The sequence below is a fragment of the Pleurodeles waltl genome, chromosome 4_1 (genome assembly GCF_031143425.1).
Source record: "Pleurodeles waltl isolate 20211129_DDA chromosome 4_1, aPleWal1.hap1.20221129, whole genome shotgun sequence".
NCBI classification, from domain to species: domain Eukaryota; kingdom Metazoa; phylum Chordata; class Amphibia; order Caudata; family Salamandridae; genus Pleurodeles; species Pleurodeles waltl.
Genome location: NC_090442.1, coordinates 214,212,514 through 214,234,839, shown reverse-complemented (window position 1 = coordinate 214,234,839; position 22,326 = coordinate 214,212,514). Strand labels below are relative to the sequence as shown.

At 43.1% G+C, this 22,326-nt stretch overlaps 1 protein-coding gene across 2 annotated transcripts in view; it reads right to left on the bottom strand.

The window, feature by feature from the left end:
* The window catches only part of TULP3 (TUB like protein 3), a 327,108-nt gene that overhangs the window by 30,425 nt on the left and 274,357 nt on the right, over nt 1–22,326 (bottom strand). For both annotated transcript variants that reach the window (XM_069228168.1, XM_069228169.1), the window contains one exon: nt 17,054–17,168. In XM_069228168.1, coding sequence (XP_069084269.1) covers nt 17,054–17,168 — 115 coding nt within the window. The remainder of the gene's footprint in view (nt 1–17,053; nt 17,169–22,326) is intronic.

Below are 22,326 nucleotides of genomic sequence, written 5' to 3'. Positions count from 1 at the left end.
TTCCCTGGGCCTTGTCACTTTTCTTGTGTGCTGGCTTCGACGTCTTACTCACAGTTTTTTGGTCGTCGAATTCCTCGGAGTCCGAATCACTGATCGAGAAGGTTTCTTCTTCCTCGTGTTCCTCGAACTCTCGGTGAGCTGTCGGCGTGGACGCCATCTGCAGTCTTCTGGCTCGACGGTCACGAAGTGTTTTTCGGGACCGGAACGCACGACAGGCCTCGCAAGTCTCTTCACTGTGCTCAGGCGACAGGCACAGGTTACAGACCAAATGTTGGTCTGTATACGGGTATTTGTTGTGGCATTTAGGACAGAAACGGAACGGGGTCCGTTCCATCAGCGTTGTTCTACACGCGGTCGGGCCGACCAGGCCCCGAAGGGGGATCGAAAACTACCCCGAAGGGTACCGGAGCTCTTCAATCTTCGATTCGGTGTCGATTCTAACTAAGCCGATCCCGAAAGCAACAATACCGACGTAATTTTTCCGATATTTAGCTAACTTTCCGTTCCGAAACCCGGAGCGAAAGAAACACGTCCGAACCCGATGGCGGAAAGAAAACAATCGAAGATGGAGTCGACGCCCATGCGCAATGGAGACAAAGAGGAGGAGTCCCTCGGTCCCGTGACTCGAAAGACTTCTTCGAAGAAAAACAACTTGTAACACTCCGACCCAACACCAGATGGCGGGCTATGCACAACATGTGTATCTACAGCGACAGATGCCATCGAACATATATATATATATATATATATATATATATATATATATATATATATATACACACACACACACACACACACACATATATATACACACTTATACACATACATACATTTAACTATAATAAGTAATATATATATTTGTTAAACAGGCCAAACAAGCATGTATATATTTTAAGATAAAATTGTTATTATATATCTTTGTACAAAGAAATACACATATCTAGATTTATACATATTATCAAATTATAAAGGTTTACATACACAAGGATATGCAGTCCATTGCTGTTGGAATATGGTGGTTATGTAGGAAAGATCTTATGTTTGGGGGTAATGAACTCCATAGTTTAGCCGCTTGAACAGAGAAAAATGTACGACCTATTGTCTTTTTCTTGTTTGGTGGGGTTTTGACGCGGGATGCCAATCCTGAGTGGAGGTTTCTTTGCTCAATGTATTTGGTGATTTTATTCCTGATGAAAAGTGGTCCTGTTCCATGCATTGCTTTGGGGGTGATAGAAAGCAGCTTGAAAGTGGATCTTCTGGCAACCAGCAACCAATGTAGGGCCAGAGGAGATGTGGGGTTGTGGCTTTACATGCAGGAGTAGTCTGACAGCAGAGTTCAGAAAGTGTTGTAGTTTTTTCATAGTAGATAGATATGATCCATGGTAGAGGCCTTTGGCGTAATCCAGTTTAGACAGTACAAGAGAGATAGTTAGTAGCCTGGACCTAGTTTGGAAATCCAAGGTGAGGGAAGATGTGTCAGAGTTTTCATGGTGATGAACCTTGAGCTTGCTAATTTGTCCACTTGAGCATTCATTGTTAACTTGCAAGTCACAGTAATTCCAAGGTTTCTAACTTCCTTAGATACTTTAGGAGGCCCCAGATAGTCAGGCCAGGCTCAGAGAGGGTCATCATTTTCCCAATCGCCACATGTGTGTATTTCCATTTTGGATTCAGTTTGAGATGGCTCCATGTCATCCACTGATCAACGGCTCTGAGGCAACTAAAGATTTGTGAGTTTTCAATGTCTTCGGGCATTCTAGTTTAAGGAGTATTTATGTGTCATCTGCATAGTTGTAGCATGTGAGTTGAAATTCATTGATCATTGTCCATAATGACTTAATATAAATGTTGAAAAGCATGGGTGAGATGATTGAGCCTTGAGAGACCCCTGCATTTGTTAAGTAGGGTTTGGATGAGAAAGGGGGAGTATGGATGACATTTGTTATGTCTTGAAGGTAGGATGCGATCCAGTTGCGAGCAGTCTCCTCTAGGCCAGCTTCATAGAGTCTTTGTATTAGGGTGCCATTGTCAGTGTCAAAGGCAGCTGAGAGATCCAAAGGAAATAATGCGGTAACTCGATTGCGGTCTACTGTGTTTTTAAGATCATTCCAGATAGCGATGAGGGCAGATTCAGAGCCTTCTGCTCTTCGGAATCCAGTATGGTATTCTGAAAGTATGGCGCTATCTTCAATGAATTGTGACATTTGTGTGAATGCTGCTCTTTCAATCAGTTTGCCCAAGAAAGGTCAATTTGAATTGGTCTGTAGTAGTTGAGGTCATGCGGGTCCAGTTTTTTTTTTATTTTTAATAATGGGCGTATGTATGCCTTTGTAAGGTCTTCTGGAAAGATTCCAGTAGTTAAAGAATTGTTGATGATTCTTCTTACTGGTGTGGTAGCAGAGGTAGATAAAAGAAGGTTCTTGAAGATGTGTGGTGGGAAGGCCTGCTTGATTTGACCAGATCTATAAATTCATTTTGTTTGAAGGAGTGCAGAGGCTATGTTTGCTGACTTTTGGAGGAGATTTTTGGAAACTGGTAGGGACTCCTGGTTTTCCTTTGTTTTAAATAGGAGTCCAAAGTATCTGCCTTGGTTGTGTAATGATTTGCCAGTTTGCCTGTGAACTCTTGAGTAATGGGATGAGTTCCTTCCATGTATTTAGGTTTTTCGAAACTGTAAGAGTGGCAGCCCTCCAACAATGTTAGGACCATACAGCACTGTAATGCAAGTCCCTTGGCTGGGAAGATGATAATTTCCTGCCACTTGTGATGTCACATGTTTGCAAGAGAATATTATGCTACATAACAAATTTTGCCAGAAGATACTACTTTTATACATTTATGTGATAGGAAACAAGTCTTTGTGGTGCATGACTATAGAGGTTTGAATGGAGAACCAAGGTAAGTTTGGAGACACATTCACCAATGGAGGTTGGGGGAACAGAGTGGTATGACTACACCAGAGACAAGAGACACCATAGAGTGATGCCAATGTCGTCTTTGGCACCACTAAGGGATCCAGACACACAATTTGCATTCAGCATCAACCGATATCACAAAACCCCTGACTCACCAGGCGGAGAACTTGGTTTGGAGCACAATTCAGAAACATCACATATATATTGTGAATACTTTGAGGAGAAGGAAAAGCCCTCAAACAGGTTACGTCCATCGCTGCACCTATGAAGGTCAGCCTCTGCACTGGGATGAAGTTGAGAACTGATAAAAAGCCCACATTATGCAGAACGATCATGGTACCCTGAAGATGTTCCTCTTCAACAGTAAGGAAGTCTGCTTTTACTGGCCACGTATCAAAATATGGAAATATATAGACTCCTGACTCCCGAGTGAGGCTGCCACCACTGGTAAAACTTGAGCTACCCCATGGGTAAATGATGGAAATGCCTGTGAGGAGGGAATTTGGAACTTGTCCTTTTGAATAAAGATGTTCAAGAGCCATAGGCCCAGTACAGGCCAGAGACCTCCATTCACCTTTTTGACATGGTCACCACTTTGGTCACTTTCAAGATGGAGGCATGTGTCAGAGAAAACTTCTTGATGAAGACTGGAAGGAGTACCCTTGACAATTAACTGTAGAACCTAGTGACCCAGTCTGATATTCTTGCAAATGGTGGTAAAGCAGGTGATGTGGGAAGGAGGAATAGAGAGGTTCTGAGGCAGCAGAATTTGCAGATCAAAGGGAGTGTCCACGAATGCAGCCTGGACATCCCCAGAAACGCCTATGGCACGCATTGAGGTGCCCCGCACAAAATGTCCCCCTAGGCTAAAGTTCGGGCCTTTCTGTCATTGGAATCCAGACTGCAGTTGACTATTTGTTTGGAGGCATCCAAACCATTGCTGACCAGAACAGAAAAAGGCTTGTTCATGAGGTCCAGAGACCATTTATGGTCGTTTTAGAAAGTTCCCATAAAGCATGAACATATAGGCCAGTGAGATATTAGGCAGGTAAGGATTAAGCTGCCTAGTTAATAACTTTCCTTTCTTTTAGACTCATGAACTGGAGGATCCCAAAAATCTCTGGATGGATGGTGCAGGCCTATGACACCATGTGTTCACCCCGTGGGCTTCCAAGGCCTAGATGGATTTCTCACAGGTAGAAAGTACTGGTTGCAGGAGCAATTAATTAAAAGCCAATACTGGTACCAAAGACCATGAGGATGGGTGCAGTATTTCAGTGAAGATAACAGACTTCAGTTCAGCAGTGCTTCTGCTGATTTCTTTATTGTAGAGGAAATAGAAAAGACTTCTCAAGGAGGCGCTGAGGGGTGAAATGTCCCATTCTGGATGGTGTGAAGCCTACTTACAATTTGTAGGTCGAAGTAAAGGCCATGCCCCTATAAGGAAGGAGGAGGTTTTCCACCTCTAACTCTTCTTGTTCCATCCACCCATAGTTTGTACAGTGCATGGCCAGAGTATCACACTTTAGCCAAAGATTTCCTATACCTGGGCAATTTCTGGGCTCTATGGAAGTTGCTGTGACAGACGTTCACCATCAAAACAAGCACAAACATTTTATTTTGTTACTCGGATGTCAGTCATCCTCAAATATTGAAGCAAAGCGCAAATTGGCGCCACGTCTGGAAACAGTGATGGCGTCCTAGACGGCAACAAAGACACAAGTGCAGGCATCTTGATAGATAGCTTCTTCAGTGGTAAGGTCAGAACCTATGGAGGTGCTGAGTTGGGCTGCATTGGGGTAGAGGCTGCTGGAATTGCCACACCCACTGGAACAAACTAGGAAGGGGTTGTGAGCCTCTCCAGATACAGTCCTGAGTAGCCACAGAGAATGCCTTAAAATTGGGAAAGGTCAGTGGATGGAGTTGGGAACTCCAGCTAAATCTTCAGATTCAGAATTGGCTCACACAAACAGAAAGAGGCAGCTATTTAAATATGGAGCCTCCAATTCTCTTAACAGTTCCGGCAGCAGGAACATATCCTGAAGAAGTAAAAGGGCTTATCCCACAAGAAGCACAAAAAAACCCCAAGGGAATAAGGACCACTTGGGGGAAATCACTCTGCGTCTGATGAATTACCTATAGAAGGAGATATGACCACTTGGGCGTACCCTTAGATCTTGCCAAAAACAGTCTGGCTTTCGCTCCCTGATAGCATCTGGGTGTGTTGAGGAGCAACAGTCACGGGTCGAAGTGGTTGTGGTTGCATCCTGGACATCACATATCAATAGCCTAAGTGTGTGATAAAGACATCTTCTTGTGACATCATCAACAGGGTTTAAACCAGAAGAACACAGGAAATGACATTTGATCTAGTCAGTGTCTACTTCACTGAGGAATTTGTTTGACAGAACACCAAGAGGCACTCACAGCCCATCTTGAGGAGGTGCTAAAAAAAAACATGAACTTATGCTATCATGTGGCACTACCTGCCAGAGTTCTAAACTATTACTGTGGAAAATAATTCCAGGGCCAGTTTGGCACTTGGAGGATATTCAAAAGGTAAGGAATCTGCCTAAAAAAAATAGCCCTCAAAACAGTGAAATCGAGAGAATGCTTGTGTGTTTTTAGGAGATTAGCCAAAGAACAGCAAACACGTGTACTAGTACCCACCCTACTATCACAGCTCAAAAGAAGGCATATCACCACAATGGCCCGAGAATTTTCATCATGTTTCTTGAAAGATCAGTGTACAAGCTTTGCAGTAATTATGCTGTAAATGAGGACAAACATTTAGCATTATTTTCATCTTCATCTAAACATCATGATGTAGAAAAACTAATAAGCCATTACATGAGAATTGAAGAGTGATATATTACTAGAAAGCATATAGTTTATTACCTGTAGATGTACCTGTAGGTGTAGTTTTGCACAGCTGTTACACCGATACTCAATCTATATTTCTCCACCATCACATACCTGGACTCCTGGAAACAAGCCCCCATCCTACCACTTGTCAAAAAGCCTTTAGAAGACTCCACAGCCTTGGCCAACTACAGGCCCAGCTTCCTCCTCCACAACCCAGCCAGATGGGTGAAAAAAACCTGCCTGGCCAACCACCTCAACACAAATCAGCACCTAACTCCTTCACAAACAAGTTTCAGACCCAATCACAGCATCAAAACAGCCCTCACTGCAGGCAATGACATCAGTATCACAGAGAAAGATGACACAGCAGCACTCATTCTCCTAGGCCTCTCTGCAGTGTAACACACAGTCTCCTCCCCTCCACCCTCATTTAATATCTCCATAAGGCCAGAATTTGTAGCCCTGTGCAATGATGGATCTGCTCCTTCCTTTCCAGATGCACCCAACTGGGTATTCTAGCCCCTTTCCTACCTGATGCTACCAATCTGATCTGCAGAGTTCCCCCACCAAGGCTGACCCCTGCCTAATAAACATCTACATGGTCCCCTCGCCATCACCATCCACTCCCATTGTCTCCTATGCTAGGAACACACAGCTCATCCTCTTCCTATCTTAAAACAATTATCACCACCAAGCAAACTTAGTCTGTTGCATGACCTCAGAAGCAGACTGAATGAGCAGAACTGCCTCAAACTCAAAGACAACAGCGAAGTGGTTATATTCAGCAAAAATACATCTCTGGTCCCCAGCCTAGTGGCCCTCCGAGCTAGGACCGACTCCACACCTTCCCAAAGCCACCAGGAACCTGGGCATTATGACCGACAGGCACATCTCTATGTCCAATCAAGTTAATGTGGTTGCATCTACCTGCTTCTACACACTCAAACTGCTCAGAAAAGTCTTCAAATGGCTCTGTTTCGACACCTGCAGATCCACCATGCAAACCCTTGTCACCAATAGGCTTGACTACAACAACAACCTCTATGTAGGCATCACAGCCCCTGAGCACCTCAAAAACCTCTACTGGCTCCCAATCCACAAGTGCTCTCTATTGAAACTCCACACACACACACAACTACAAAGCTCTACACAATCGAGGTCTAGACTACCTCAACAACCGCATCCTGTTTCACACCCCATCCAGACACCTCCGTTTGGCTAACCTGCTCCTTGCCCACTTCCCTTGCATACAGACAGACAGAGGTATTGCCTTCTCTTATGTCACTTTCCTACCACAAGCCAGCATCTCAGCCCTAGAATTCTGATAAAAACTGAAACCCTAGCTGTACCAATAGGACCATCTCGGACATGTACAGATCCTTCTTCTCAGGTGCCACAATACCCTCCACGGTGATGTGTGCCCTACAAATCTGCATATGTAATATTATGTTATTTTATGTTATACAGATTTGTAGGGCACACATATACCCTAGCAGCACCCACCACCCCTCCACAACAGGATTAGTGTATGAAATAGTCAATGTTTCCTCTGGAAGAAGAGATTAACAACAATTTAAGGTATGGTACTCAAATAAGCTAATGGTATCAACAGCCTTGTGAGGCAATCAAACTACACCCAGATAGATTACACAGCTTAGTCACATTTCACACATGACTCCAAGTGAAATGTGTTAAAAAATGCTTGGTGCTCACAGGTGGTGATTCACACATGAAAAATAAAATATATTTTTTCATTCATTAAAGTGTGACTACAAAGACATTTGTGTAGTGTGGAAAAACAGGAGGTCATCCAGATTAATGGTATAGCGCACAGAAAATACAATTTGTGTTAATTGTTTTATAGCATAAATGAATTGCTAGTTGGCAGTGTTTCAACCCTAGCCATGTGTGTGAGTCATCATCAGGACAGGGATTCAATTAAAAGGTATGATGGAGGCTAGAAAGTAAAGAAAGACACCAAATAAAAAAGTAACTAAGATAGCTGCTGTGTTGTTAGTAAAACAAATGTAAGTCTGAATGGCACTTACATATTACGAGGCCAGAGTGGATCCATAATTTAAAATTCTGCTGAGAAAAGAATTACATACATTTGGCATACGTAGAAAGAAATTTGTTAAAATAATAGCCAGATAAAAACTCAAGAATTACTCACTTTGTAAAGGTTGAGGAATTATCAGGAACTATTCAGGTTGTAGAGAGAAAAACAGGTTGTGGGAGGAGTTTAAAGAGGGAACAACCCCTATTGACAGAAAAATATGAGGTTAAACAAATGGTAGCTTACCAATGGGAACTGCGCTGGAAAACAGGAGAAGGCCCAAGAGGATTCTGGTGAAGAAACAGGACTGAAATCAACACTAGTGGATGACTTCTGTCAACACAGCCAGTCACGTACAGAAAGGCGGCCAGACTTGAAGGGGAACATTAAGTGAATGGACCCTGTAAGAACAGCAGATCGATGTGCAGGAGAAAAGCCCTGGCAAAGCCAATTGGTCTCCGCAATCCGAGAGCTACTGGAGTTGTGAATGTTGCTGTGTAGCTGAGACCTATGCTTGTCTTTAAGAACAGCCCATTTTTGTTTGCAGTGAGCTTTTAACAACACATCACCCATACATCAAATTGAGGGAAAATGTCTAGATGTAGTACACACTTACACAAGTACAGGGAAAAGATATTTTTGTGCGTAAAAATCTTGCGACATGGCACCCACTGGAACCACAACAGCCTTTACATTAAGGGGATAGAGCAAGTGAACAGAGAACATTGAACCATTGTGCTTTAATATACTCTCACCATTCTGGTGCAAATAGTCACTGAACAACACAAAAGGTCTGAAAATCGCTGATTACTTTCCCTTCAATTAAACTTAACTGAGAGCATAAGTACCAAAATGCAGTGATTCCTTAAACCGGGGGATTGACACATGGCATCTGGGTGATACAAATGCTAATTTTCAACAATTACAATAACATAGTGCCTTCTGGTAATCAGAGTCATGCATAATATCGGCTACTTTACACTTGTGATTTCAACAGTAGTTTGCAAGCCAAAAAACAGAATGCCATAGTATGAAATAGTTCTGGCCATATCAAGGCAATTAAACAGATTTCCTGGGCACTTCTAATACGAGCAAAAACGTGTGCATTCTAGCTAAAGGATGTAGTGCCTCTCTAAAGAAAACAAAAGGTTTGTGCACATTAAAACGTCACCCGTCTCCTTTCATCTGCTGTCATCATGTTCAATAAGCAGCAGAACTGAACCCCAGCAACTGAGTGGGCACAGGCCTCAGAAAAAGCTGTAGGTGGCTGGACGTCAACCCTAAGGAGCACTTAGCTCAAAGAATAGAAGTGATGAACAGCCTTGGAATACAGGGGTGCAAACAGGCACATTCCACGAAAGACCGTATAATACAACATTCCATTTCAGGGAGTGCCCGCTACTAGTGAGTCTCTCTCTATGATTGGCACCAATGAGAACTGATCACACCTCTCAAGCACAAGTTTCGCAGTTGCACTAACCATCTTTGGAATGTACTTCCAAGGGACGGTTGATAGCCATAGCCCACTCGTCTAGGAAGAATATTGCTCCTTCGGTCAGCGTAATGTCTCAAGCTTCAGACAAAATGTATCACATCCTAAGAAATGGTGTATGACAATAACAGCTGTGATATAGACCTTGAGGAGGCAGGAGATCTCTGCTTTTAGCTCTACATTCTAACACATTAGGGGGGTAAGATTTGGATTGTGTGCTGGAAACTATTTAAAGCACCTGCGAAAAACTGTAAACTAGACAATTGGGCTGAATGATGTTGCTGACTTGGTATTGAAAGATTCAAGCAAATCAATATTTATAAAAACATCATCAGAGGAAACTATAAGAGGTTATAGTGAAAACTGATTTATTTTAAATATAAATTTTAACAAATTGCACAACATCTAAAGGTCCTAAACTTTTGTAAGCAGCTAGAACTCCACCAAGTTCAAAACTTGTTTCTAAAATAAAATAACGTGTGCTTAGTGTGAAATATGTTGTCCACTTTTGACATGCACTATTGATACGACTGATGATAAAAACAAGCTGCAGAAGATGGTTTGCATGCACTGTTTTTCATCATATGTTGACAAGACATTTTAAATGTACACACAAATAATTAGCGGCCTGGTTATACAGAATTCATATTGCTATGTTTGGGTTTGCCCTGAAAGCCGATCTGAGTTGGAAAAGAAGTCACAGGCGGATGGGAGGAGACAGAGCGACAGAAAACCGAACACCGGTGTAGAGTGCTCAAAGATAAAGAAAAAAGTAGCTCCTAAAACAGGAGCAGTGGATGGTCACAAGTACTTGGTCCATGCTCTAGGGGAGGGCCAAACACAAGAAGAAGCAGGATGCATGCATGCCATGGACAAATGGGGACAGGACTTCAGAGCGATGATGGAGCTAGCAACTGGTAAACCTGTGGGCAGGCTGAAGCCCACAGATTGAACACAACAAGTCTCTTCAAGACAGCGCACACACTGTTTAGCCGATAACTAAAAGAGGGACAAACCCTGTACAGAACTGCAGGCACAGGAGTTGCACTGAAATTGTCAGCCAAAGACAGAGCAGAAGCAAAAACAGTGAAGACAGGAGGAGTGATTCTGGCCTCCAGTGACACCAAACAGCACAGCGGATGCCAACAACCAGCACTGCAAGGGGGCGGGACTTCCCGTGATAAGTCATATAGCCTACTCAGCACCCCCACAGCGTGGGATGGCAGTGAAGCCAGGTGGGGCGATTTTGGCCTTTAGAGACCCCAAAGAGCACATGGGACTCAAACAACCAGCAGTCCAGGCGCCAGCAGCCTCAGCTGCAGATTTACTGCAAGGGGGCGGGCTTACCGTAACAAGCGTTGTAGCCAACTCAGCACCCCCACAGCGCAGAACACACACGTCTGCTCCTAGGCCAAGGGCTTAGCCATGCAGTGCCCGGAAGAGGCTGGGTTGGGCCACCCCCTAACATTTGAGTCTTGAGTGTTAATTTGTAAGAATTTGGGTGCAAAGACTTTAGAAATCTGTTGGTTCACACTCGGATACTGATTGAACTGTCTGTTATTGGTTATCACAGGAAAAGCTTGAGCATTAATGCAGGAGAAAAGAGCCCAAGAGCCCAAACACCATACTTACCTTCCTTAATAATGCTGTGGGAGTGCTATCAGAATAAATTACTCATGTGGAAGACCAGCTGGCCACCCTTGTTACTCATACTCCATCGGCGGAGAAACTAGCTGACACCTTGACCATGGTCTCAACTGTGCACACCCAGCCTTCTGCACTGGCACCTTAAAGACATTGACACAGGTGGTTCCACATCACTCAAACCAGATATCGAGGTCAATTAACTATGGAATTTAACCTATAAGTACCCTGGATACCTCGAGAAACTGTGCCAAGGGTAAGAAGACAGCTATGCTGCCTGTCAACCGAGCCTCAGGCTCTAAGCACCTAGGGAGGAAAACCAAGAAAGTGGCAACAAAAGTGGACAACCCAGTGACTGCGGTCAACAAAGAACATTTGGGCTTTACTTCACAAATTCAGAACGTTATAGCTCCTGTTTCTAATTGTCTGATTACATTGGAGGAAAGACTGGCAAAGGTAAAGGATGAACCGGGCAAAGTAGTATCACTGCTGGGGAAGCTGAATTCTGGTTTCTGTCAGTGGAGTGCCCCCCCCACCCACCCAGTGAACACATTGCCTCATCACAGACTTCAAATTATGAGGGTCAAAGTCTTTATCCGGTCGCTGCTCTGGTAGTACCTGAGGTCAGGGCTAAACACAGCCATTCCCTCACGTATCAAGGGAGAGGGTGGAATGCTTTAGTCTGTCGGTGCAGGAAAAATCCCAAGTAGCAACTACTTCCATTGCCCAGGTGGTCAGCAGGGGAAAATCCCCAAAAAGTTACTTTGACTCCAGTGAACACTAAGCCCCCAAGGGTGACTTTACAATTGCCACTGGCTTTCACACCTTATGTCTGTGTTACGATTAATGGCCCTTTGCTAAAAAAGGGGGTAGTAGAAAGTTATCATGAGCTGAAAAAAAGTCTAATTGGTTCTCAAATAGATTGGGTTTTTTGCATTGCCCGTGGCATGAGGAGATTATTATGGTGCGTAGGGTGGAGTGGATTAGGGTTATGGATAAAGCTGGACATGGAAACTGTACTGTGGTTAACTTTAGACACCCATGGAGAGTTGCTCAGATTCGGTCTAACGCTAGGCCCCCTTCTGTTAGGAACACCAAACTGCACCGCTCCCCTGAATAACTTTTATGCTCCCAAGAGAATGGGCGCAAGGCTGTTAAGGACTTTTCACCACAGGTGAAGAGAGGATCAAACCTCCCAAATATCATCACCACCCAGGTAGCCCCAACAGTCCAGCTTTGCAATAGATTTACTCCCTTATCAGAACTCAATGAGTTGGATTGGCCACCCACTTTGAAGTCAAGAAAAGAGGTGACGCGTACATGGATAGAAGGCAGGAAGCATAATATGTTGCGTATTTTAAGCTGGAATGTAGCAGGGGTAAGGACCATATTGGCTGATGAGCGTGAGGTTAATTTCCTTAAAATGTTTGAGGTTATTTGCCTGCAAGCAATTTAGGATAATTTGCAAGTCTATCAATACTGGATCCTGAAGATGACGCTTTGACTGAGACCACTGACGAGAGAGACATGGCTGTAGCTGACGCATGTGGAGTCTGGCATGGGGTACAATAGCAATACAAGATGCCATCATCCCTAAAAGCAAAATGACAGTTCTTAATGTGGGAGTGAGATTCTGTTAAAACTGAGGGAGAAGATGCTGGAAGTTTTGTATCCAAGTTGCATTGGGGTATGGTAATCCTAGATGAATGTTGAGAATGGCCCCCAGATATGGTTGAACCTGGAGAGGATGTAGGTGAGATTTTACGTAGTTGATTGTGAACCCTAACTTGTGAAGAAGGTTGACTGTAATTTGTGTGTGGGACTGACAGTGTTGTAATGTGCTGGCTTTGATAAGCCAGTCGTCCAGGTATGACAAGACATTAATCTTTTGTTGTCATAGATGTGCTTCAACCACTGCTAGGCATTTGGTAAATAACCTGGGAGCAGTTGTGACCCGAAAGGTAGAACTTTGAACTGATGATGATTGCCATCAATTACAAATCTTAAACATTTTCGGAGTGCCAGATGGATGGGAATGTGGAAGTATGCATCTTTGAGGTCTACAGCTGTCATAAAATCTCCCTGTTGAAGGAGTGGAATGACATTCTGAAGACTGACCATGTGAAAATGTCCTAAACTAATGTACTGATTTAGGGGCCTGAGATTTAAGAAGGGTCTGAGTGACCATTCCTTTTTTGGAATGAGGAAATATAGCAAATAAACTTCTGTTCCTTGAGATTTGGGTGGAACTTGATTGATAGCCCCTTTTGAAAGGAGAACTTGTACCTCTTCTTTGAAGAGAGTGAGGTGGTCATGAGATAACCTGTGTGTGTGAGGAGGGATATCAGGAGCTGTGGTTGTAAGCTCCATGCAATAACCATGTTGGATAATTGAGAGGACCCATTGGTCCTATGTTATTTGTATCCATGGAGTATAGAAGTCCTGAAGGCGTCCCACAATTGGTGTTATATGGGGTTTGGGTATCATGAGGTAGTCCGTGTTTTGTGGAACCTGAGCCCCAAGAGTTTTTCTTGCCCCTGCCTCTGAAATTTCGACCTCTGAATGCTCCTCTGAAGGAGCTTCTGGTATAGGAACCTGAGGTTTGTAACCTCCCCTCTATAGAGTGGGCAATTAAAAAATCCTCTTTGTGCCTGTGACCTGTAGACAACCCCTCACCCCCCCCCCAGGGCCTTTGCAGGGTCTATGCCTTTTTTTGTTTTTCCAAAGTGGAATCAACTTATGGACCAAAAAGATATTGTTTAGTAAAGGGTATTTTAAAACTGCTTGCTGTACCTCTGGCCTAATTCCACCTAAGTCATGCATATATTCTGATTAGGACACTTGTGTTTATGCCTTGTGCTGTTGGGTCTGCAGCATCCAGGGCACATCTAATCGAATTGTTGGCAATAGTTTGACCCTCTGACACAATTTGTTGGCCACATTTGCACTGCTCTTCTGGGAGATATTGGAGGAGATCCTCTATTTCATACCAGTAAGCTCTGTCATATTTAGAGAGCAGAGCTTGGGAATTGCCTATTCGCCAATGATTAGAGGCTGGCACAGCTACTCTTTTTCCTGCTGCAATCTTTTTACTTTCTTAGCTTGGCGGGGAAGAGTGTCCAGTTGCCTATTTGCTCTTTTCCTGGTGATAGTAGCCACTGATCTTATAAATAAAGGGTCAGATGGAGCTGGTTTATATATTTTTCTATCTACCCTTGGTGTTATTATTCTTGAAAGAACAGGCTCATGAGAAATGCTGTTTACATCTCCCTTCATACCCGAGAGCATAGGGGGGGATATAGAGTGTCCCTGTGTGTGCTGGTCAGTGTGTCAAATAGAAAATCCAGTTCAATAGGATCCTTGTGTAAGCTACCCTAGCAATGACTTGTTGGTAGTATCCTCTGAAAGGGAAGATCTGGTGGGATACAAATCTGGATCTGTATTAGTAACTGGGTCTGGATCATAAGAATCCCAGGGAACTTGATCTGGGTTCCTGAAATAATGATGAACCTTGTGGAGTGTAGTCTCCCTCAGTTGGAGAATTGGGAAAGTGAGGGGGATGAGAAGTAGGTGGAGGAGAAGAAGAGGATGGACAAGCGCCTCTGTGGAAGCAGTCTTTTCATTGTCTCTAATATTGGGTAAATAGGTGAAGGTGTGGTGGAGGAGTGGCTGGAGCTCAAATGCCCCAAAGGAACATGTTCCTTTGTTTTCTGCACTGCATTTTTCTGCACCAAGCTCAGATCCAAAGATTGACGGCTTGCAACTGCAGTGGTCGGTGCAGAGTACTTGGTGGTGGAAGGTCGGACCCAAGTAGAGGAGGTCTGAGCCGAAGATGCAGCCGCAGTCATTGTTTTCGGTGCCGAGCCGATAGGTTGGGCATCCGAAAATTCTTTCCAAGACCAACCATTGCTTGAATGCAGTGGTGGTCCGGTAACCTCAGCATGGGGTCTTTTGGAAGTTTTGTGGTAAGAGGTGTGGCCCCTATACTCTCTGTTTGAGCCGAAGTCAGTTCTTGGCTCTAAACGTCGGATTGGATGTCTGAATCCAAATCTTGGAAGGAAACTACTTCCTGGTGGGGCTCCTCCTGTGCATGTTATTCCCCAAAGGTATCTGGGGTGCCATCTGGAGATCTGCACGGCATCTCCAGCCTATGAGCTCTTCTGTCTTGGAGTGCCTTCTTGGACTGAAAGGATCGACATGCCTCACAGGTAGCCTTTTGATGGTCTGGCAAGCGACGTAAGTTACACACCCGATGACTATCAGTGTAAGGGTACTTCGAATAGCACCGAAGGCAAAAGTGAAATGGTGTCTGTTCCATCGGGCTTACATTCTCTCTGATGTCAAGAGTTTCTAGACCCAACAGCCTGGCACACCTCCACCCCGAAAGGCGTACGATCAAATAACTGGAACTGATAGGCACGAAAATGGTTGATGTGAGAGCCAGAAAGCACTGATCAAATACTGCCGAACAGAAAAGATGAAAGGATAGTCTCAGACCGGAGCGAGTGGAAGACAGAGCGAAGAATTACAAGTCCAAACCCGACAGCAGAGAGAAAACAATCTAACCGAGAACTTGATGTCCATGTACAGTATCACCGAGAGGGAGGAGTAACTCGATACCGTGACTCAAAAAACATCTTTGTAGAATAACAACTTGTAACACTCAGGACCTAACACTAGATGGCAGAATAATGCAAAGCATGTGTATCTATAGTCACACATGCCACCGAACATATTTCTGTGAGTTAGCTTTTGGTTTTTAATATATGCAAATAAATGTAGGCGGATGCTCAACACCAAGGCAGACTGGGCAGTTGTGCATGGATTTAGTACCATTCTCTGGAGTTAAAAGATATGTCATGAAAAACAGAAGTGGAAGCAGACTTAACCTCTGAGAATTAAGAACTCCAACCTGAAATCAGATGTTTACCATACTGTTGTCTATTTTGCCTTTATTTTCTGAACACAATACATGGTCCTGTTATTTCAATAGGATTTGTAGGGTAACCCTTATTGCTGAAAATTTGTGCTGTCTAATGTTTCAAGTTCATTGTTCTCATTTTTCAGCTCCAGAAGAGGAGCCATATGACCCTCTGAAAATGAGGTTTGTATATAAGAAAGTGAAAGTCCCCTGTCCTGCTCCCACAAAGTCCTTCAAAGCATCTTCCTACAAATAAAGGTCAGCACTTGTCCACACTGTGGAGGCCAGAGAATAAAATGAACTTGAAATCCAAATGTCCTACCTCGTATTTGAGCCACATGTGGCACATGTCTTGAAACAGGGAGCAGTCTTGACATTAAAGTGCAATATTTCAGAGACTAAAGGGTAAAAATAGTAACTGATTAAAAAACTAGTGAACAGAAACAAAAGAGGAGGTCATGGGCTGCAGTTACAATTTGAATCCAAAGTGTACAAAACAATAGTGACCCATCAAGGTCGTCTGGAAAAACAAAAGTATGTAGGCTGGCCTGGTACAAGAAACGGTGGGTGCTGGAGAACAGGTAGCACAATTTAACATACTGCATCTGCCTGCAGCTTTTAATACCACTGAAACTTTAATTATTTTATTTTAGTTTCCAACTATAACCTAGAACAATTTACAAAACGTGTAGCTGGACCCACAGAGAAAATCGAAATATTTTGGTAATGGTGGAGGGTAAATCCATAACTATTCTTTGATAATATTATGGTCTAACAATGAGCGAAAGACAATGCATTCCATTATGTAACGAAAGGTGTGACATTATCTTCAGAGTCCTTAGGAAGTGTTTTATAGGTTTGCTGCGCATGAGCACACACAAACAGATGAATTTGATAAGTGCACACTTTCAAAACAATCTTGATGAAAAGAGGGTGATTGCTACCCCTTACTTCTGTTTAAGTGAGCTAATGGTTTATGCCAGATCAAAGAAAAAACTCAAAGACCAGTCACTGATTTCTCAGATATGCTGACTAGAAAGAATTCAATAGTGCTCTTTCAATTTTCCTTTCAATGCATTCTACGAATTTGCAATCATTAAATATTTGGCTTGGATCTCTGAAGGGGTTATTTGAGGAGAAAATGGGAAATATCCACTTACATAACAAATGGCTGCAAGTTCTTGTCGTGCACAGATGTCTTCAGATTGTCCTTGTGCTTTCGATGGGCTGATTCCATTATCATAAACTGTAAACTTGGTTCCCATCAGATTGGACCTAAGATGACCAAAAAAGAAACAGGTAAAAGAAGTGAAGGCGTCACCTTGCCCATGCTAACACTTCTGAAGAAGTGTGACAAGCTTTAGGCACATCAGATATTCACAAGATCGCTCATTATTGGACCCATTTCACCCCAGCTCTTCCTTCAAGAACCTTTCATTTTGTTTAATCAAAAAGCGTGTAAAAGGTCTGGCGTAAAAAGCATTAAGGGTCCTATGTTACACCAACTTCTTCATTGACTAATATCCACCCACCGTACGTACCATGAGAACTCGTTAATCGATAGATGCGTATTTAAAAAGTTCCAAACTACTCCAAATATGGTGGTCCAATGAAAAACTTGGTGTACGAGTCATATATCGTTTCCTATTAATGCAGCTTGATTTCTGTGTAACTCGTGAAATGCAGCGTTTACAAGGGAAGCACAAACACTGAGAATATAAGAAAAAAAGAGCTCCATTGCACTTCAAAGTCACACATGCATGTGGCACTCTTTTTAAAATTATATATATTTATTTGGTTTTTTTGACAGAGATAATACAGTCAAGCGTTGTTTCACGCCCGCATAAATACAAGCATAGACTGGCAAGATCAAAGGCATCAAACACATCAGTGGAAGTTCCACAATAGCAGCCACACCACAGGTGATTATACTACAGAATAACCAGCGGCACAGAAAACACCATGGGGGTTATTACAACTTTGGAGGAGGTGTTAATCCGTCCCAAAAGTGACGGATATACCACCAGCCGTATTACGAGTCCATTATATCCTATGGAACTCGTAATACGGCTGGTGGTATATCTGTCACTTTACCATCACTTTTGGGACGGATTAACACCTCCTCCAAAGTTGTAATAACCCCCCATATAATGTAATACAATATACAGACACACAGCCTGCATATGTGAATCTTATATACACCACTTCAGGCTCACGACTCTTTTAATCACTCCTACCAATTCTGAAAACACTATTCAGTCGCTCCTAAACCAGTATGAAACAGAGGCATTGCTGAGTGTGAAAGGTAATAATGGCCAAATCAGCTGGGCCAGTAAGTAACATGAATATGAGATATTCATTATATATACACATATATTTAAATATACACACACATATTTATATATCTGTGCCTCCAGAATTCACCCCAAAAGCACTACAGGATGTGTGAGGATGCTTTTATTTTATAGTAAAAACAATACTTTAAATGTTTTGGTTTATTTGTTGATAAACAACAAAGTTCTTCAAGTTCAAAGCTTTAAAAAAAAGATTCATAGGTGGTAGGAGGGCACATCCCTGAATAAGTACATCGAAGTAGGCAGAATCCCAAGCGGGTTAAGGATTTTAATGATTCCAATGTATGAGAATCCACATCCCAAGGTATTACAGGAATAGTTACAACTAATGCCATCTACATGTAAGGGTATGATGGGCGTGCCTTACCAATAGGCCCAGGTGAAACTGGACAATATTTGCGAGAACATTAAAAAGATGAAGGAGCTCTTAGAAAAACATCCAGAGCAGGAGGAAATCAAATCGTTTTTCACTGCTATGGAGAACAGATTACCCAAGCATGAAGAGGAAATTAAGCAAAAGAAAAGGCGTACATTTTTATGCAACAAGCAGGACAATGAGAGTGGAAGAATGTTAACTTTTGGAAGGAAATTTGATGATCTGCAGAGGAAACAAACAAGCTGTGCTGAGACAGCAAGAACTCCTAACATCAGGATCAGGCTCTGAAACTCTGATCTTGAGGAGCAACCAGGTACTTTCAGAGTGGGCTCGCCTTTCACTTTTTTTGGCGAACACAGACTGTTGCAACAAAGCAGAGACCCAGAGAAAAACCAACAAAAAGGAAAAGGAAGAACCAGCGGCAAAGGTAAAAAATCTGGAAAGAGGACAAACATAGGGACGACTTGTCACATGGGAAATCAAGGAGGTAAACAAGAAACCATAAGTAATGGGTGAGACAAATTCAACTGTGATTAACTTGCCCTTCCATGAATTAACCAAGGATGAACAAATGCTAATTACCCCACATATTACATTACTCAGGACATCTTTGATAAAATTATTGATATCAATGTAACATTTACAGTGAAATTATTTAGGAGAAAACTGGTGCGTAATCACACAAAACCATAGAAATTCAGCAGTTATAGATATGGTTATCTCGAGTAACCATACTTCGTTCCTTAGGGTAACTATAACTTGCATACTTCGTTCCTTAGGGTAACTATAACTTGCGCACCCATGTAAGAAAAGATTTGTAATCCATTTGTAATCTAATAATTCAAACACCTCAGTAATGCAGTAGATCCTATTTTATTTAAAATGTTTGTTGCACAAGACATTTGCTAGTAGCGAAGGCAATACAGTGTTCACAGATTGATTCCAAATGTGGTGCTTTGTCTGAAACCAAGGGTGTTGTTGCAGCCGACACGTGTTTTGACCCTTGTGTAGCCCAACAACTTGGGGCTATCTTAAGGTTCGCTTCTTATGATAAGCAGTATCAGTCCTGATATGCAGACAAGACTTAATATCTAGTGGCAATCAAGGTAGATACAATCACGTAGTCCAAAATCATTCCAGTCATCGGGAACAATCCCTGCCAAAGTCCGGAAACATTATTTTATGAAATTAAAATGTTTGCAAAGGCAAACTCAGTTCAGAGATTTTTCAAAAGACAGCTAACTGCCACTGTACTGCATTTTGCAACTCCGGAAGAGCGTGTTGCCCTACAGTGTCAGAATCATTTTTACTGTACTATAGAATAATACCTATTGTTTCATTTGTTGTTCTTTCTCCTTTTAAATTAGGATCTTAATTACAAACAAATGCTATAGTTGTGCTGTCAATTGTATTTAAATATTAAACTAAAGATAAAAAAAAAGTTCAAGACACAATCTGTTTTTTTTTTGTATTAGACTCTTCTTACAAAGGCACATTCAGTTCCCATATGTAGGTGGAGATAATCGGTGTTTATGAATTGCAATGCAGATCTCATGATGTTTTGCAGTGTGTGGTGCTGTAGATTCAGATGCTGTGCACATCATTGGTATCTAGTGTTGTGCTCAGAAAGTTACAAACCATTTTTCTTTGAAGAAGAAATTTCGGTTTCAAGGCAACTTTTCCACCGCACAGTACAACATGCTCAGGGTATTACGTCTGCGACCTTCCTACATGAATGTCATGCTCTCTTGTGGAAGACTGAGAAAGTAAAACTTTAAAACTATAGGTGCCGGATTGCTAGTCTTAAATGTCTGTGTGCCTGATTCAGCCTTGGTTGTGTCTGAGAAGGTCCAGCTTCATATGGGGGCTGATGGACATCTAAAGAAGCGCTGAGTACCAGACTGCCTGGCTCAAGTGGAAGATGTGTGTGAGAGATGTTTGCTGCATATTCCTTACCATGTATGGAAGGAGTGGGAGAGGAGAACAAGCATATGCAAATATCCCTGACCAGTTCATCAATATACCTTTGCCCATGGATTGTGAGTACCCATAGGCAACATTAAAGGCCTTTTGCGTTGTCATGGGTAGCAAACTGGTCTATCCATGGAACACCCCGCCGGTAGAAGTTCGGGAATAGAACTAGCAGATGGAGTTTCCACTCCTGGACTTGTCCTGCTGAGCAAGACAGCATAGTCGATGCAGACTCCTGGAAGGTACTTTGTCACGAGGAGTACATGGAAGGGTGGGAGGAGGTCATGAACCAGTGCTAGATGTTTTGCGCTTGTACTGCAACCTGGGGAGAATGAATACCACCTTGCTTCTGGAGATAACGCATGGCAGTCATGCTGTCTGTCTTGATGAAGACTACTTTTGCCCTGGATTACTTGAAAGAAGGCTTTAACAGCTTGGCATAGGGCTAGATCGAGGAAGTTCAGCTGGTGCTCCTGGAATTGGTGGAACAACATCCCTTGTACTTTTATGTTGTCTAGATGAATCCCATGTCCTGAAAGAGATGTGTCTGAAGTAACAGTGATCTAAGGAACGGGGTATGTGAAAGGCCTCCTTGCAACAGCTTATTGCTGTTCCACCAATGCAAAGTAATGGGTGCTGGCCTCTATCAACACCAGATCTTCCCAATGGCCCACCGCTTGTGACCATTCCTTTGAGAAGCACTCCTGTAACAGGCACATGTACAGCCTGGAACAGGGATAATATGAAGATGCACGAGGCCATCATCCCTAGGAGGCATACTGCAGTTCTGACTGTGAGGTGACGATTGGGTTGAAAGAGGCAGCAGCTGCTAAAATGCCAACATTCCCTGTTGGTGTTGTATGCTTTGTCTGTAATGGTGTTTAGGATGGGCTCCAGGAAGGGTTGAACCTGAATGTATTAGAAGTACAACTTGATGGCATTTATGATGAATCTCAAGCTGTGGAGCAGGGAGATTAAAGCTTGAGTGTGGGATAGGCATTGCTGCTTGACAGGAATCCTGATAAGCCAATTGTTGAGGTAAGGGAACCCATGACTAGCACCCTCCTACTCTCTTGGGGTAGTGCTGACCCCAAAAGGCAGTACCTTGAATTGGTAGTGCAGACCACATACCACAAAGTGGAGGTAGCACAAGAGATTGGGGTGGAAAAGTATGTGGGCCCTTCCTTGAGGTCTAACGCAGTCATGTAGTCCTAACTGGAGCAGAGGGATGACATCCTGCAGGGCTGTCATGTGGAAATGTTCCAACAGGATGTTGTGGTGGCAATGGCTGTGGAGAACACTGTGGTGGTGTTTTTTCTTTAGCCACCTTAGTTTTTGGATGCATTTCCGCCTCATGGAATGCGAGCTTCTGCTTCATTTTGATTGGAGGAAGAGTTCTGATTTTCCCTGTGTCTTTTTGCATATGGAGCCTTCTCTGGGTATGGTCTGGGTCTCCCATGCCCTGCTCTTATTCAAACCTGTGACCTTGTAACTGTGAGGAAAGGCCCTGTTCTTCTGTATAGGAGCTGTGTTTCGGCTCCGAGGCTGCGTGTTTCGGCACCAAAACCTTTTCTGCAGTCTTTTTCGGCTCCGAAGAAACCTTTTTGGTTTTCGGGGTGCCGACCTCTCGGTGCCAAATCTGGTCGGAGCCGGTATCTCGGTGCTGAGTCTGTTCGGAGCCGGTATCTCGACCGGAGTCGGATGTCTTCGGCTGCTGGGAGGCCTTTTTCGG